Source organism: Cicer arietinum, chromosome 3, assembly GCF_000331145.2.
Source record: "Cicer arietinum cultivar CDC Frontier isolate Library 1 chromosome 3, Cicar.CDCFrontier_v2.0, whole genome shotgun sequence".
Lineage (NCBI taxonomy): Eukaryota > Viridiplantae > Streptophyta > Magnoliopsida > Fabales > Fabaceae > Cicer > Cicer arietinum.
This window is the reverse complement of record NC_021162.2, coordinates 72,440,492-72,459,187: the sequence shown is the minus strand read 5'-3', so window position 1 is coordinate 72,459,187 and position 18,696 is coordinate 72,440,492. Positions and strand designations below refer to the sequence as shown.

The window sequence follows — 18,696 nt, the reverse complement described above, 5'->3', positions numbered from 1 at the left end:
AAAATATAATACAAAATTTTAAATTTTGTAATAAATTATTTTATTAATCAAGTAAGATTTAAAAGAATTAATTTGATGTTAAAAATAATTTAAAATATATAGATTAATTTTATTTATATGTGAGTTTTGTATAGTTTGAAAATTATATATATATTTGATTTAACGAGTAATTAAAATTACAAATATTGTTTTAATTATTATTTTTAAATATAATAGCATTTGAGTGCAGGTGTTTTAGTTAATTTTATCTCACACAATAATAAATGTTATCTTTGAATTAAAAAAAAAGAAATTGAGTGCAACGAAACAAGTCGAGGTGGTAATGAATTGAGGGATTATCTAGGATTATGTATGGCAACAAGTTGGCAAATAATAATAATAAATAATAATAAATATAAATAGCAAATGGGTTTCCAATATAGGATCGGTTAGCTACCTTTCATCCTCAGTGACTCCCTCAGTCTCAGGGTTTCCTCTTTCTTCTTCTTCCACTCACTCTATTCTCTAACCATCTTTCCTTCAACTGCATTTCATACTTCCATCTAACCTAACCTCTCCAAGATCCATTCGCTTTTCCCTTTCTCTTCAACTAACTCTAATTCTTCTTTTCTAATTTCAGGTTTTCTCATGTCTACTACTTTTGCTTCATCTTGATTTCAATGGACCCTACTGTAAGTTTCCTTTTCCACTCCTATATTTATGGTCTTAGACTCTCTCTAATTAGTAATTAGTAATTAGTAATTAGTAATTATATTATTATCCTTTTTAATCAAGGATAAAGAAGATAAGGATGTTACCTGTGTAATTGGTGATCGATCAAGTAGCGATGTTGTGGTGAGGCTACGCACTCAGGAAGGTCGAGATGATTGGCTTTACTGTCACTCCGAGATACTTGTGAAAAATTGCAAGTATTTTGCTGACCGTCTTTCTGATAACTGGCCAACATGTCAGATCCTAGGTTCACGCAACTGTGTTGATATTTATTGCCAAGAATCAGATTTTGATTACCATGTTAATTTTATTCGCCTTCTCTACATTGTCATTGATGCTTCGCTCGATGATTTCTGGCATGGTGTTACAAATGCCTTGGGCATTCTCCAAGTCGCTGTTCACCTCCAATGCCCCAAAATTGTTGCTGCTTCTGTCAATTACTTAGAAGCAGTTACATGGGAAGAGACTGAAGAGGAGGAGATATTGAAAATTGTACCTCCCATGGGTTTACAAGCAGAGCCTATCCTAGCTAGACTTCAACCCGTTAACCAGTCCGCTATCAAAAACATCTTTCTCTCAGCCATCCGCTTTGCTACTTCGTCCCCTCCACCGTCGATGAATGATCTCAAATCTTCTGCACAAGAGCAACTTGAGTACATGCTAACTGAGGACGATGATGCCCCTTTGTTGATCGCTGATGATGAAATTAAACTTGAGGTAAAACAATGTGTAAACAGACTATTTTCCGGGTTTAACAACTCATTGATACATTTATTCTGTGGTTCCACAGAATCACTTTCTGAGGCAGGGAACATCCCGCTGTTTCAATCCTATTTGACTGATTTGTCTTGGGTTTGTCAGATATTGAGTAAGTTGGAAATAATGAGAGATTTTGTTGAATGTTGGTTTGATGCATCAGAAAAGATTGTCAAAGTACTTGAACAAGGAGGTTCTACAACTGAAGTCGTTGAGATAAAGTTGAGAGCCATTGAGGTAGCATCAAAGGTTTTAGAGGCAATTGCTTATGGTACTGTTATATTACCAACTGCAAAACGTCTTCAGGTTTTGAAAATGTGGCTTCCATTTGTGAGGGTTGCAAAACCAATGATTGATTCCACCATGATGAACTGTGAGAGTGCTGTGTTGCTTAAAATGGACGGTGAAATGTGGCAATCCCTTGAATCCTCGTTTGTCTCTATCATTCTTGCGTTGCCATCAGGGGATCAGGCAGAGCTTTTGACAGAATGGTTAGGAAATGAGCATATCCGGTATCCAGACCTAACCGAGGCATTTGAAGTATGGTGTTACAGGTCAAAGGTTGCTAGGAGAAGACTATCATTGCTAGAGGAAGAGGATGTCATCACACACTCAATTTGATGCATTCCCAAATTCTGTTCCTTAAGATTAGAGTAGCAATCTAAAATTCCTGCCTAGTGAAGGCATTTAAAAGAGAACAGCGTCTCTTTTTTGCACGTGAATGGAGTATTTTTGTAGAGGCGTCTAAATTAAATTTTCTCCATTCACATTAAATCAATGTAAATTGCTTTGAAGAGTATGCAAAAAATTGTAGTTCTAACTGTGAACCGTAAAGAATGTATTTTTGAAATGATTGATTTCAGAGAAAGGCGGTAAGCAAAAGAATGCATAGCTGACTTATACTAATTGATGAATTTGCTTGGGCTATTTGAATTACATGGAGATGTCGCTCGAATAGGAGAGTGTTGCATGGTTTGCTAACTGCCCAACACAAAATTATGCATACGAATGATGTCCTATGGTGTTTATTATTTACATCTAAAAAAGACAGTTCAACTTTACTTTTGACAGGTATGGAGAAAGGTGAAACTACAAATCAAAGAAACACTTTCCTTGGTTCTAATGAGCATCATATGAAGGTTAAAGATAAAATAGAAGCTGATATTTGCTTGTGTGAGATAGTGGTGCAAAGTTTTTGAATTGCTAAGAAAGAAGTTTAAATTTGTGTCACAATGTAAAGTAACATGCAAGATAATTTATGTAGCTGGCATGACCCGAAGTATTTTTTGGAACTTTAGTAAAGTTGTTGAATTGCTTCTGTATATAGCAGAGAAAGAGGGTGGATATCAATAAGACGTTTCTGGTAGAAAAACATTAAGAAGCTGTACGTATGAGAAAGTGTGTTACTCCTTCATTTATAAATAGTAACTTAACCCCTATAGGTCGACTTTCTTCACTATCCCCAAAATGCAGTTGAGTGGAGCTTGTATGTTTTTATGTTCTTAACTTAACTTGCAACCTCATAATGAATATTGTATAGCTTAACCCATTCGTGTGAGATTAAAACTGAGCTACACTTTTGCAACATGCATGTCACTACCGCAAGCTTAGTATATGTAAAACTGTATGACACAAACGTTTCCGCAATAATATATCAGTTTTTATGAAGGTATGTCGCAAAACAACGAGCCAAATTGAAGGACATTGCAATGTCTCAAACAAATGGCGCACTGCTGAGCACTGCCATGGGACAATTTGTAGGCTCATAGTTCTATTATTCAAAACGTAATCTTCGACTGTATATATTTGTAGCCTTCTCCTTGTAAATACAAATAGTTCAATTATTTATTTTCATTTATATTCTTGTATCTTCATCCCCAATTAGCCACTACAACAGGCTGATAGTTCTTAAAAATGTAAATGGCAATTAATTGGTTCTTATTTCTTCAATAGACAGCAGAGGATATTGCACAACACCACAACATATATTCCCAATTCAAAGATATATTTGTATCTTTACCAAATAAAAATTTATGACATCACCATCAACCCATATCTATCTCATCCCACCTATAGAACTTACAAAAATAATATACAACCTCAACCATATACCATCAAATCCTAAGCTATAAATCTAAGAATTCAAATGGTTCTATGTAGGGTATAAACCTATACTAAAGTAAAATTCCTTCTTTCTCTTTACACTACAATTTTTCAATACTCCCTGTCATCATACAGAGATAAAAAGAAAGAAATTTGAGCAAGCCAGAAACAGTGAGTGCTGCTAGTGTGCAACCAACCACATTGCTCACCCCTTCAAATGTCTTTATTTTTAGGACACAAAGTCTGGTAACAACTGTGCAGCAAACCTTTTTGGGTTTTGCATGTTGATACTCTCAAAAGGACCTGTAGAATGAGGAGAAGAAGTGTTTATGGAACCAAACTCATTTTGTTCACTTATGTCAAGGCTTCTTCCTAGTTGAATGTTTTGGTTTGGTAGAAATGTTTGATGAGTTCCTTGTATTGAATCAAGACCAAGAGTGAGTGAAACACCATTACTTGAAAACCTTGGTGTTGTGAATTGTTCTGAGTCAAACCTACCAATATCACCAATTGGGTATTGTCCAAATCCACCAATGAAGTTTGTTTGGTTTCCCATAAAAGAATAACCATCTCTACTATGCCTCTCATCACCAAATTTCATTGAAATTTCCTCATTATTTCCCTCATTGTGTTTAACATCCATGTTAACTAAAGGGAAACTATTTGAAGAATGCATAAGTTCATGGTTCCTTGATTTTTTAGGACTTCCTTGTGCTATTCCTTCTAGTTCTGATGACCCAATGAAGCTGAATCCTGATTGGTTTCTAACATTTCCACCAAGTGGTGATGTTTGTTGTCTTTTAGAAACTGAAATTATTGGACTAGTGTCTTGGCTTATGGAAACTTCTTGTGTGGAATTGTAACCTTTAACATCTGTTTCAGAAGTAAGAACTTTGTCTTGAGGTGAAGCTATTTTCATAGAGGAATCTTCATTGCTCTTGCTTGATTTATCCTCTGACCCATTTAGTTCATTCTCCTTCATCTCCTCTAAGTACATCTCTTCCACCATGGGCTTCCAAAGCCGAACTCGAGCATTTATAAACCAATTTGAAACCTGTATTAGATACAATATTAGTCACATAAAGTAACTAATTCAACCAAATTTTATTAACATTTTAAAAGTTCCAAAATAAGAAGAAAAATTGTTCATAAGATGAATGCATTAAGAGCTATTGATTACCTGACTCCTAGTAAGTCCTGTTTGTTTTGCAAGCATGAGCTTATCTGAATCCTTGGGATAACTGAAACCAAATTCAGTAATATATGAGCATAGAATTCATTATTGAAATATACATTATACTCCCTCTATAACAAAATATAAACAAGTGTTCCTTACGGGTGAAGGAAGTGTTCAAAGAGCCAAGCGCGAAGAACAGAAACAGATCTTTCAGGCAATCCTCTTTGGGGTCTCCAAGCATTATGCTGGATCATTCCCAACTGTTGAAGAGCACGTTGTTGACGTAATTGATGATCTACATATTTAAGCCTTGAACCTTCAATTTTAACTCCAAAGCAATCATCTTCTCCCAAACTCTTATTTGTAGCACGAATTTGTCCAGCTATGGCATCTTTCAAACACCTAAATTGCTTGGAGATTGTTTGTAGTGCAAGGGCAGTGTATGTCCTTGCGGAACCAATCCCTGCAACTTGTTCGAATGATGAAACCACAACCTCCATTTGATGGTGGTACTGTCTGTACCTTTGTTCCACCTTCAATCAAATCAATTACTCCAAATCTTTAACCACTAAGATTACATCACACTCAATTCACACAATAATTTATATCAATATGTAGAGATTATCATCAACCAAAGTACACAGCAACAAAAGTGTCTATAAGTATGTTAGTACAGGAGAACATCAAGAACCACCTCCAAAAAATATACTAAATTAATATCACTAATAACCCAATATCCAATTATAATTTATAATTGAGTTCTTTCGAGGACAACCACTACACATGGTCTAATATGGACTATTGTTTAAAAATTACTCGAAATTTTAACAACGATTGACAATATTTTTGAAAAGTAGAAGTTCACGACAATCTCCATCTTTACATTTGAAACAATGACCTAATTGATGTCAATAAGACGAGTTTAATTTGATGGATCGATACATATTCGAAAGTCATTTTCTCAACTTTGAAAATGGAGAGAATCATAAACTTCTACTTGTATGAAATATGTTTGTTATCATTGAAATTTTATACAATTTTTAACTATTAATGGTCCCTTCAGACTTTGTCCCAATTATAATCCATAAATGCTATAGAAAAAATATTGATAGTACACCCATACATCTTGTGTATACCTTAAGAGACATAGAAATAAAAAGAGTGATGTGATAATATGTTGGTGATGTGAAAAGAATTAGAAAGAAAAAGAAAATGAAATGTTGAATATATAGAAAAGTTATAGAAATACAAATATCATTGTTGATACTCGATGAAGATAAGAGATATGTTATCTCTATAGGTATTCTTGAGATTAAGTATGAATTATGTATCCATCAAATTGAGCCTCCATTTGAGGTACCGAATTAGATGTTGATCGAGTTATCATACTAAAGTTATATCGACGGAATTGATTTGTGGGATATAATAACCTTATATATGTGATACAAGATTGGCTTAAAGTTGAAATAACATAGTTAAGGAATAGAGTAATCAAGGATTAAGGTTTTATTCACATCACAACATAAAAATTTATAAGTAAAAAATTATTTATATTTAACTTTTTAAGTATATTAAGACATCAAGAGTACTAATTAAAATAATAACATTTCCCATGAAAAAGAAATTGGAAAAATAAAAGAGAGAGAGTGATGTGTGGACAAGTGATGAAATCCACTTAAATACTCAAATAAGAAAAATTGCATTGGAGATGATTTTAGTAGCACTTAATTTTCAATCATCCCATTGCATGATAAATCAATGAAAGCATGATACGTGTAACCATTCTTGCTCCACATAGAAATAATGCCATAGTATAAGACATAAAAACAAAAACAAAAACAAAAGAAAGAAATAATGCCATAGTCTTAACTAATTATTAACTCGTGCAAATAACAAAAATGATGTTAGTAAAGTGAAGAGATTAATTATAATACCTCATCAAGCATGTTGATTAGCTTTGCTTTTTTCATCTGAATTTCTTGTCTTTCAGATGTTGATAGCTCAATGCTACGCTTCCCACTTCCCTCACCACCACCAATAATTGATCCATCTCCTCCCGATGACTCTCCAATCACCTTGTTCTTCTCTCTACCAACACTCTTCTTTCCCAATTCAATTCCACTATTCACATTCACAACCTCTTCTAGAAGCTCATGTGCAGCTCTCAAATACTTCGAACTCACCACCACACTATGAATCCCTGAATTGCTGCCGCCATTATTATTATTAGTAACACCCGAACCCGGCGACGGTGAAGGCGACCCACCACCAGGCATAGCACCACCCTCCCGAAAAGAAACGAACCTTGCTGGCTGTGAAGATAAGGTTAAAGACAATCCTTGCTGAGCGCGTGGTGTTTCACGCGCCGCCGCGTTGGTGTCAATTGAGTTCCACTGATTGTACTGCATGTGGGGGAGGAAGCCATGCAAGGAAGGAACGTCATGGTGCGCGTGAATAGAGTGTTGGTTGTTGATGTCTTGTGAATTTGTTGTGAGAGGGATGCCGACGAATTGTTGAGTGTGAGAAGGCGGCGCGTGAGGTGAATAGGAGTTGTTGTTGGTGGTTGTGGAGTTGAGAAAAACAAGGTTACCCGTGGAGGAGTGAGATGGTGGTGGTGGTTGTTGTGTAGTGTCGGAATATTGAATATAGGTTGGATTCATTAGAACAAGTGTTTGGAGTCCGTCGGCGCCGCCACTTTGGTCGGAATTATTATTACCATGAAAGTACGTCGCCATCGGTTATTTTTGAGTAAAAATATGTTTTTGTTTTTGTTACTTCACTGAAAAGATGAAAAGAGAAACAAGTACGTTAATAATTAGTTACAATAACCTTTCATATTTCACATCCAACACAACACAACCACATGTTTCCAACACAACATAAAAAAAAAAAAAAAAAAAACAAGTAGCTCAAAAACACATGCAATTGTGTATACAACTAACACCGTACGATAAATCTGAGTATGTAATTTGTGGATCAACTCATTAAACAACTAAACTCCCAATAATTGATGATGAATCTGAATATATTGGTTTCTTTTTTGTGCATGGTTTTTCATGAAAAGTTCAAAATTGGAAGAAGAGATGAAACAAATAAAGAAAGAGAAGAGATATATAAAAAATAGTGATGGAAAGAAAGATATAGATTGAGACAAGAAAGAAAAGGAGATAATTATATATTATATAGTTTATACGAAATGATATATTATGTATATATACCTTGTGTGAATGATATTGGAGGGTGCACGTGTATCATGATCTTTGTAACTGCAAAGGAAAGAAGAATTTTCAATTAGAATAGATTTTGGATACAGAGAATTAAACATAGACAAAGCACACGCACGCACAGTTAGTCTCAACTACCAAAATAATATACTTAGAAATAAGAACACATCAAATCAAAAGGAAGATATATGTATATTAGATGAATCAAACTCACATGTCAACATGTATATGGAATCTATATAACTATATTTGGAATTAAGTTCACCACTTACAAATTAAGAGAAAACCTCTATGTCAGACTCAAATCTCTGCAATTTTCAACCCAAACTCAGAAAGAAAAAAAAGAAAGAGTTGGGAAAAAGAAACCCATCTTTATTCATCTCATTATCTACACATTTTTTGAAGAAAAAAACAATTTTTTAAATATATAAATTATGGGGTAGGAGAATTTTGTGGAAACAATGAAGTTTAGTTGATTCAGTGAGTGAGATTTATCTTTTTTCTTTTTGTTTTAATGAGAAAATTGTACCTGTGAATAAGATGAGTAGAGAAGAACTTAATTTGATTTGACCCTTTTCTTTTCAAATCATTTGATGCAAGCCAAGCATAAGAAAACTTAGATGAGCAACAGAGAACTTTTGAAGGAAAAAGAGTGAGAGAGAGAGAGAGAGAGGTTTTGTTGTGCTGAGAAATCTATAAAAATAAAAATATATAATGAAAAAATGCAATCAAAGTGTGTCAGAAGATACAAACAGCTGAAAAACGAGGAAACGTCTCCTTCTACAATGCTTAATTAATTTATTTTTGTTTAATAAGAAAAAAAGAAAGAAAGAAAAAATTAAAAAGTAGCTAAGATGATGATAGACAAGAAAACGGGTGGAGGGATCTCATTGCTCAATTCTCCATTAAATATCTTTTTGTCGTTTTCTCAATTTTCCATTTTATTTTTTTCTTTATTAACTTATTTGGGAATTTTTTGTGGTTGGATGCCTGAGTTTGAAGATAAAGCAATTAAATTGCTAAGGAATACAGAACCAACCACCGTAACACCAACTTTAATGCTTTCATAACTCTAAATATATTTGTCCAAATTATTTCCTTTGATATTATCACTTTTATATATATATATATACTCCCACCAGAAAGAAAAAAAAATATTATATATAGAAGAAGTATATAATATTTTTTGTAATGATTATCTCTTTTTGTTTTTTTGGTACACCAATCTTATTAATTTTATATTTGTTTTACTGAAATTTACTATGGTACTATAGAATTAAAGAGATAAATGAATTAAAAGTGAAATTTCAAAAAGAGAAAAGGAAAAGAGGGTTTATTTTTCAAAAGCAAGGGGTCCCAATCATGCAAGTGCATGTATGATGTGTATATGAATTATGACTCATGAGCCCCTAAATAAGTGGTCCCCACTTTGGCTCTCATGCATCAGACCTATTATACTTGCAGACATCAGCAGAGCATAATGATCAATGAAAATTAAAAAATTGTGGGTCAAGAAATTTGCTTATATTATTAATATTTCTACTTATTCTTTCTCTTGTTTTCTTATCCTAAAAAAACTCCTAATTTCAAAATCTTATCTACTAATTAATTTTTGACAACACCGAAAGGATAACTTACTTAACTATCATTTGTGTGAAAATAAAATAGAATAACCATAGAGTAGGAAAAAAAATACAATTAAGGAAATACCCCACTGAATAAGTAATAAATTAATAAATAATAATAATAAATGAACCCTTTGAAGGTTGTTTGAGGTAATCCCATCATTTGCATGGAAAGACGTGATAGTATAATTTAATATTAATTAAAAAGAAATTGAAAAATGCAACGACAATTTTCTACATATCCAAAAAATAAGTTTTCAATCACCATCAGTAACTATTATTGTGTAAGAATGAACAGTGACAAATTTTAGACGAGTGATGTTAATAGGACTAAAAATTTGGAAGTGAGGGACATTCTTCATGTAGCTAGGGTATTATTATCCATCAAGAAAGCAATATACAATGGTAGGCGCTATTTAATATAGTATAGTGAGATGGTTTCTATTAATATGGTGATTTTTATACTCAACCTGTCATTCTCATTCAGATCAATGTCAATTTATTTTCATATATATATATATATTATCCTTTGGATTCTTTCATCAAAACTTGTTTCAACTTTTTGTTCTTAATCAGTTTTTCACACCTAGTAAAAGCACATTGGATCTCTAACAAACTGACACTATAAAAACGAGAGTAAAAGGTTATGCTCATCACTTACTCGTGAATATTCATTTGTCAGAACCCTTTGATAGTTACTACTTACTACTGTGTACTATTGTTTTTTTATGTTCACAATATTACTATTATACTTTTTTCTAAATTAATTTTATTAATGTACTTATTAAAATACTTACTATGAATTATGATGTGTTTTTTTAAAAGGGTGAGTTTATGAAGTATTGATAGTTAGAGAGTAGACAGATTGAGTCGGATCGATTTTGATTAATTACTCATTTTAATAAAGAAAAAAAATGACATAAATTACTCCAACTTGATGATTAATAGATTGGTTCTAGGTGAATCATTAGATTATGAGACATGTTACATTTTAAATAATAAAAAAACTTTAAATATTTTATTTGTTTATGTAAATTTACGTTTTTTCTGTCTATGTATTTTTTAATTCAAAATCAATTCAATTTAGTTTTAAAATTATTTAATCTAATAAAAAAAATGTATGTGGTAAATCGATGAGTGACACAGCAGATCAATAAATTAAATAGTTAAAAAATTAAAATTAAGGAAAATTGAGCTGTTATGTTTTACTATTTCATTCAAACTCAAAAATAAGCTTTGTAATTAGGGTTTTCTTCTCTTTTTTATATCATCGCATCACCTTTATTATATTATCAACATCAAATCACCATATTCTAAATACGACTGAAGGAAAGAAGGTTGCGAAGGAGAGGCTGAAGATAATTTTTGTTCCTCATTTTATGTCTTTGTTTGTGGGGGGTCGAGTGTCCGTTTCTTCTTTTAAGGTTTATTTATTTGTTGTTTATATTTGTTTGTCATGTATTATTACATTTTTGTTGTCTTATTATTTTTTTAGGAATTTATTTATTTATTGGTTGTAATCTTTATCTGTTTAATTTATTTATCTGTGCGGACTAGATACATGTTCTAATCTTTATCTGCTTCTTCTTCGTATAAGTATGGTGTTACTTCGTGTGCAACAAACTTAGTTTAATGTTTAACTTTTTGTTTTTGTTTGAAGACCATTATAGTTTTCAATTGTTTGTATGGGATGATGAACTCGATATTGGTCTTAGATTTGTTCAACTCTGACATAGAACAAATTCAAAATCAGCTTTGCAAAATGTTTATGTTAATGCTTCAACAATAACAGTATTGATTTGAAGATGATGATTCAATGTTGGTGATTTGATAATAGTGATACAATGATAGAAAAATAAAGAGATAATCTGATCCCAAAACTTAGTTATTTGTGATTTTGAATGGAGGGATTAAAATATAATCCCTTCAATTTTCCTTTATTTCTTTTTTGAATCACTTAATTTCATTTTAATTATCTAATCAATTTAATTACTTAATTTTATTCTTTTAATAATTTAATTTATTCTTCTACTAGCGTCAGACTGCCACAACAACTAACGACATAAATGATTTTAAAACTAAATTAAACTTATATGATTTAAATGGAAAAAAAATTACAAAGACGGAAATGAAAAAGACACAAACGTATTTTAAACCATAACAAAAATTTAATTTACTCTCCATAAAAATTATTCAAGATTTAGATTAAATTTTAACACTTCAAGTAAATTAAATAACTTTTAGATTGTGCTCACAAAAATTTTCAACATCAACAGAAATAACAAATTAAATTTACAATTTTGTGTCAATAGGGTTTTGAAATCATTAACTTGTTACTTGATTTAAATAACTGGATATAGTCGGATTAGTTTGGAATTATAAACTTGTTACTTAAACTAAATCACTGGATATGGCCGAGTTAGTTCAGACTCTGATCAAAATAAGCAAATACAAACCAAACTTTGGTCAAGTTGAATTGGATCGTCTTGAATGTACTTCTTTTCCTGTTGTTTTTATTTATTTATTTTACTGACATGATTTTGTTTTCTTTAGAAGCCTATTTAATTTAAATGGGCAGGAGATACATCATAAATTTTATAAGTCTTTTAAATTGGCATACTCAATTAAATATATATTTTGTTGCGATATTAGTATTAAATTCCATTTTTCACTCTCTGTTAAGTCATAAATTTTATTATTATTTTATACAATTTAAACATGTTAATTTATATTATTTTTGAAAAATTTAAATATATTATTATAAAAAAAAAAATTAAATTAAATATCATCAAAAGTTAGATTTTTTTACAAAGATCACTGCCATATCTAAAAATAGAATTTAATCTCATGTTATATATAAAAAAAATTGAATTAGTGGCAAAATGAGGGACAAATTTTGAAATATAACATGACCACTAATTCAATTCTTCTTATTCCTGTTTAACCTAATGTTACTCTGATTTATTAAAACAGCTGTAGTGCAGAAATAGATGAATGGAGTTGGTTGCAACTATAAGGCTGGTTGATGAGTAGAGATAATCTTCATTAATATAAGTTTGATGTATGAATATCTAATTAATGTTATATATATATTTTCAAAATGTAGGCATTTATATTTACTTATATGATAAAAATTATAGAGAAAAAAAAGAAATAAAAAAGATGAAAAATGGAAAGAATCCGGTTGGAATCCCAGTGAAGTGTGCAATAGGGTTCCTATGCAACTGTAATTGTGAACCATCAATGGGTCACAAGGAATGGATTGGAAAACAGTCTTTAACGATGCTAAGGGTGGCGGTTGATATCATTGTTGTTAAGTTCTATAATAATTAGGAAGAGGAAACAGTGGCACATGAACTTATTAAAATTAACCTTGTTTGCGGTGTAATTTCGACCCGCTGTAAGGAAAAAATTCATCGATCTAAAAATGAAATTAGTTGTAGTTCAATTTAGACGACAATTAAATAAAAATTTGATTTAATCTAAATTACAATATATAATATATTATTTTAGTATTAATATTAATAATTTGAAGCAATATATTATATATAATATTATTAAAAATTAATATTACATAATAATATTTATTAATAGTGTTTGAAATATACGTAATAATAATAAAAATATATCAAATTAAACAAATAAGTATTAATAAAAAATAACTAAAAATAATAAATAATAATTTAATACAATATCTGATATTAATAAAAAAAATTATATGCGGTTTGATTCCATTTTTAGTAATGAATATGAAATCTGATTTGGACGATTTTCACAAAAAAAATCTAAATATATATAATAATATTCTGTTTTGTATAGTTTTTAATTTTTTTTTTATCAATTTATAATTTTTTTGATATTAACTTGAATGTAACACTTCTAATTAATTAAAATGATCTTCTTAATTATTCTCATATTTGATTCAAATGCTAATAAGATTCTCTCTCGCTTTCACATAAAATTTTCATTCTCTCAAGGAAATTAATGTCCTCATACTTATATGCATGAGCTTAATTGAGTGTGTGTCTCATTAATTATTACAAAAGTAAAGGGGATAAAAATGGTACATTGTTCAAATTTATCTTTTGGATTTAGGGACGGTGGTTTATGTTACTCATTTTATCTCTTGAATAAAAAAAATATTAAATTTAATGAGCTTTATTTAATATTGTAACTTTTTATTTTTTTCTTCTTTCAAATATACTCTCATGCATAGAAAAAAAAATGGTGACACATTAAATCAATCCAACTAATATAGAAAATAATCATTTTCCAGTAAGAGTTAGAAAGTCATTTATTTACATTGCGTCAAAAAAAGTCATTAACATGATAAACACTCCTTAAGAATTTTAAACTTTTACTTCTAATGGGGTAAAAAAGTTTCCGAAAATACTATTATCATTTTCGTTTTGACTCAAAAAATGCTATAATTAGAACTAGAGAAAATATATACTTATTTAGATTAGTTATATACTCACTTTTAAAAGGTAAACCACTACAATGTCCTCGATTTAGATAAGAAGATTACGTTATTACTATGATATAGACATTTAGTGATTTTCGTGAAATTATTTTTCAATAATTTTATAAATTTTGATTGAATTTAGTAAAAAAAACGATTCAATTCAATCCATTTACATCTTTAATTTTTCGGCGTTGTGGATGTATTTGTTGTCCAAGTTAATAATTGCTTGAGACGAGTGAGAGATTAAAAAAATTGTTATCTCTAGTTTTTTATCTAGATTGATCTAGAGGATTTTGATGGAAAATATCGATGGCTAGTTGCGCTTGATGCGGCATGATCTAGGTAGATGTCGTGGACATTCCTAGACATCCGAGGTCATTGGATACATGTCTAAGAATGGTGTGAAGCCCTTTTTATGTGGGTCTAAACCATTTCAGACTAGATAAACCATGACCCATACCGGAACAAATCTCTATTTATTTTATTTTTTGAAAAGGGAACAAAACCCTAAATGACTATATATAATTTATTTTGAAAAAACTAAACTTAATTGAAAGATGTTGAACGAAGTCTAAAAATATCAACATTTCTGCCATAATTAACTCACGCGAGGTCCTGATTTCGAACTCGATACATGACGTTCAACATAAAAATATCAACATTTGTCAATTAAACTAAGACTTAAGGAGGATCATTGTTTCCATTTGGGGTCTGTTTGATGGCCAAGATAACGAGATTACACTTATCCTATTTCACCATAATCCTTTGTTTGATGCACCAATCGAATATGATACGGTAATCAATCTGATAAACGTTGATAAATATTTTTTCATTTTTTCCCTTTCTTACTCACGTTTCTCCACTCTCAACTTGACATCTCCAACTTGTCATGTTCCTCTCCTTCCTTCTCCACCATGCTCTCCTCTCTATCCCCCTCTCCACTGTTGCTCTCATCTCCTTCTCCACCGCCACCGTTGTGGTCCTCTCCACCATCGTCCTCTCCCAAATCGGTAATTTTAAATATTTTTTCCCTTATTTCATATTTGTCCTAATTTCCTTTGATTTCCTTTGTTATCATGTGTACATCAATATCTTATCCATCACGTATATACAATCAGGTAATAGAATTATTCAAACTTAAATTAAATCCAATTAATTTTATTTTTATCCATAAATAAAGTGATAAATATTATTTATTTACACATAATTACAAAATTAGATATAATATTCATCAATTTAAAAATATTAATATTTATTAGTAGGGTTTTATCGACAAATTCAATATCAACTAAATCTTATAGTGGTATAACAAACCCAATTAGATTTTATCATAGCGACACATATACTAGAATATATATTGTAATTAAAACATGTACATGGCCGTACATGGATTTGGGATTATGTTGATTTTGAACTAATTAACCAAATAGATAAGTGGCACACATCACATCACACAAACCGCATCGTTCTCTCTACTGAACTCTCTCTCTGTCGATCGATGTTTATGGGTGTGACTACATATAATATAAAAATGTGATTTTGTAAGTGGCAATGATATGGTCCCTTTGTGTGTATACATATATACATTTGTGTGTGCTTTATATATATATCCATTTCAATATTGTTATCATAGGACTCCATTTGCTTGCTGATAGTTGTCTCACCCTTTTCTTATTCCAATTTCTTTATCTAAAGAAAATGACTTCAAAAGAAGAAAACACTTGGGAAAGTTCCAAGATTTCCTTCTTAAACAATTATAACTAGTTAGTACGTGTCAAAAAGAGAGGCTAAGAAAATATTTCATAGGTGAAAATCAGAATGTGAAAATATGAACAAGTATATGTACACACCAATCATACATAATTAAAGTCTAGTACGTTGCCTCAAAATCAAAACCATCATTGTATACCAAAGAGAGTCATTTTATATAATTATACATCTATTTTCAACTTCTCAAACGAGGTACAATGCTATACTACTAAAAATTAAGGTTAAATTATACTTTGTTTTATTTTTGTTACTTATATTCTCAAACGAGGTACAATACTATACTACTAAAAATTAAGGTTTACTTTTGTTTTATTTTTGTTACTTAAATTATAAATGTTAGATATTTTAATTTTTCAAATTATTATAATTTAATGTTGAGTTCATTAAGTAATTTAAAGAATTTCAGAAAGTGCTTATTGGAGATTAACTAAAACGACTAACATCATGTTCAGGTGTTAAAAACTTGAATTCAAATTTTGCTCAAGTATAAAACTCATATGTCGTTATGTTGACCGCTGCACATCAACATGATATATATATGTATAATCCGCTTGAATATTTTTTGTAAAAGAGATTTTCGATATAAAGGAGTCAGTTAAAGGTTATGATATCATAGTTAAATCACGAGGAAAATCTGATGATCATTCACATTAAACACTACATTTTAATTTAAAATTTTAAAATATTAAATTTACGAATTCTTTTTTATTAATACTAATATATTGTTCAATATTCATTTTTTTAAATAATGGGAAATTTTTAACTTACATTTGTTACACAAAACCTTTTAAACCCAACTCGTTAATTTAATTTAATTTTTGACAAAACTCTTATGTAACTTTTAATTACAAAAAATATCAGATAGATTTATTTTTGTTGGTAAAATCAGCATATTCAATAATTACTTTTTATAAATGAAGTGATATAATTGTCACTAAAAATTCATATCCAACTCAAAGTCGCAATTTCGAAATCAAAAAATAATATCCACGTTTATCTCTTCAATTATGACTTAAATACAACATATTCAAGATTTAACTGCAATGTATATACTATATAGCTTATGAAGTTATGATGTACTGTGTCACGTGATGTTGTTGACTGAGCAATATGACATAAAGGGGTCAGGAGTGCTTGTATTTCACCAATGGACCCATGTTTTGATTGAATAATTAACTAGGAAAAAGATAAATTGTACTATGTGACAATTATTTCTAGAGTATTTTGAATTTTCTTTGAAATTAAATTCTAAATACACAGTGGAAAATAATTTTATTCGGGATCTATTATTATTCTCTTTAATTTGTAAAGGAATAATCGTTTGAAGACGCAACTATTTAAACATTATTGAGTTTTGATAAATGCACTCGGATGCAGAAGGAGTGAAGAGTACTGAAAGTATTAAAAGAGTCGTAATATTTTGTAAGAAAAAAAAAAAAAAAAGAGTCGTAATATTGGCAGAAAAGTAAGAACAATGGGACACACAATACCTACTCATGACCCCACTCATCCCACTTGCTTTGCTAGCTCCCAAATCCCAATTATCAATCTCATCTTCCCCTTCCAACATATCTCTCTCTACAAACAGTACAATGATATTTGTCCATATGTTATCCACAATGAATATAAATATTTAATAAAAATATTAGTATTTTGTCTTTTATTTATATATATAGTTTTTTTAATTTATGTAAAAAATTAAATATCACTCATCGTAAGAGAAATAAAAAAAACATAATAATCCTTATCAAAGAAGGTAACAACAGAACATATGGCATCAAACCGTTTTAATTTGATCCTTGGTTTTCTTTTTCTCTTGTAAAAAATAATTACTTATGAAGGAGATATATAGGTGAAAGATGATGTAAATGAATCTAAAGCATGAGGCGATTGTGCTCCAACTTTTGGCAACCTCTATGTAATACATACCCTTTTGTTTTGATATCCAACCTCAACTTGTGGTATGTTGATTGGTCTGATCGATCGTTGTGCCTAAATTGGGATGTTTTCAACACTCAAAAGTCAAGATATTGACTTGCTCAAACAAAGGTTGAGAGCCGTGTCAAGTTCATTGAATCCTTTTTGACATGACTCCATTGTATCTTAAATATATAACAAAATTATATTTAAGACCGTCTAGAGGCAGTATTTATACATTGTTGGTTACCGATTAACCGTATCAAAATAGATATACATTATTTATAACTCAAATTTTATCAAAATTTAATGTTATAATAATATAGTTTAAAGAGCAAACAGATGGTAATATATGAAAGAAAGATAAATTAGATATAATAATGCAAATATGTATTTGGGAAGTGAGAGAGAAAGCTAAGAGAAAGATATAATACATTTGACTTAAAATAAATGACCGACAAAATTTAGATTAAAGATATTTTTTTAAAAGTAGTTTGGGTTTTATGTTTATAGTATATAATTTGCACGAAAAAGTATGATGAGTATATTAAAAGAAATTTAATTTTTTTTTTCAAAGATATAATACGTATTTATATTTTTACTAATTGAGAAGGATAATAAGTATATACAATAATATAATACTTTATAATATAAAAGAGAATAAGTAGATATAATAATTTGATGTTATACAATAAATTCTTCCATCTATGAACTTTTGTTTTTTTTTTTAAATTCGAATGCACATATTAAAAAATAATAAATTTAGTTTATTTAATTTTTTATTCTTTATTTATTAAGTAAATACAGTTTATTTAAAATATATTCTTGAGTTTTTAAAAGTATACATTAAAAAATATTATTAATTGCATTTTTATTTTGTAAAAATAAAAATGGATAAAATAAAAAAGTTAAAGAATTAAATATCGAATACAGAAAAAAGCATAATAA

General features: G+C 29.9%; 2 protein-coding genes across 4 annotated transcripts; one reads left to right on the top strand and one right to left on the bottom strand.

Annotated features, from left to right (window-relative positions):
* Positions 1-401: 401 nt before the first annotated feature.
* Positions 402-2,403, top strand: LOC101503925 (BTB/POZ domain-containing protein At3g05675). Of its 2 annotated transcripts, none has more exons than XM_004494195.3 (3): positions 402-468; positions 620-671; positions 775-2,403. In XM_004494195.3, the coding sequence occupies exons 2-3, from the start codon at positions 660-662 to the stop codon at positions 2,086-2,088; spliced, it is 1,326 nt and encodes a 441-aa protein (XP_004494252.1). In that variant the 5' UTR covers positions 402-468; positions 620-659; the 3' UTR covers positions 2,089-2,403. The 2 variants fall into 2 exon arrangements, with proteins under 2 accessions (XP_004494252.1, XP_073222306.1); XM_073366205.1 differs by having other exon boundaries at positions 415-671; positions 775-1,428; positions 1,573-2,403.
* Positions 2,404-3,431: 1,028 nt separating this feature from the next.
* LOC101503601 (BEL1-like homeodomain protein 1) lies at positions 3,432-8,721 on the bottom strand. Of its 2 annotated transcripts, none has more exons than XM_004494194.4 (6): positions 8,501-8,721; positions 7,966-8,013; positions 6,682-7,526; positions 4,907-5,280; positions 4,751-4,811; positions 3,432-4,624 (listed from the first exon to the last, which is right to left on the bottom strand). In XM_004494194.4, the coding sequence occupies exons 3-6, from the start codon at positions 7,480-7,482 to the stop codon at positions 3,800-3,802; spliced, it is 2,061 nt and encodes a 686-aa protein (XP_004494251.1). In that variant the 5' UTR covers positions 7,483-7,526; positions 7,966-8,013; positions 8,501-8,721; the 3' UTR covers positions 3,432-3,799. The 2 variants fall into 2 exon arrangements, with proteins under 2 accessions (XP_004494251.1, XP_012569592.1); XM_012714138.3 differs by lacking the exon at positions 8,501-8,721 and adding an exon at positions 8,244-8,412.
* Between the last annotated feature and the right edge of the window lie 9,975 nt (positions 8,722-18,696).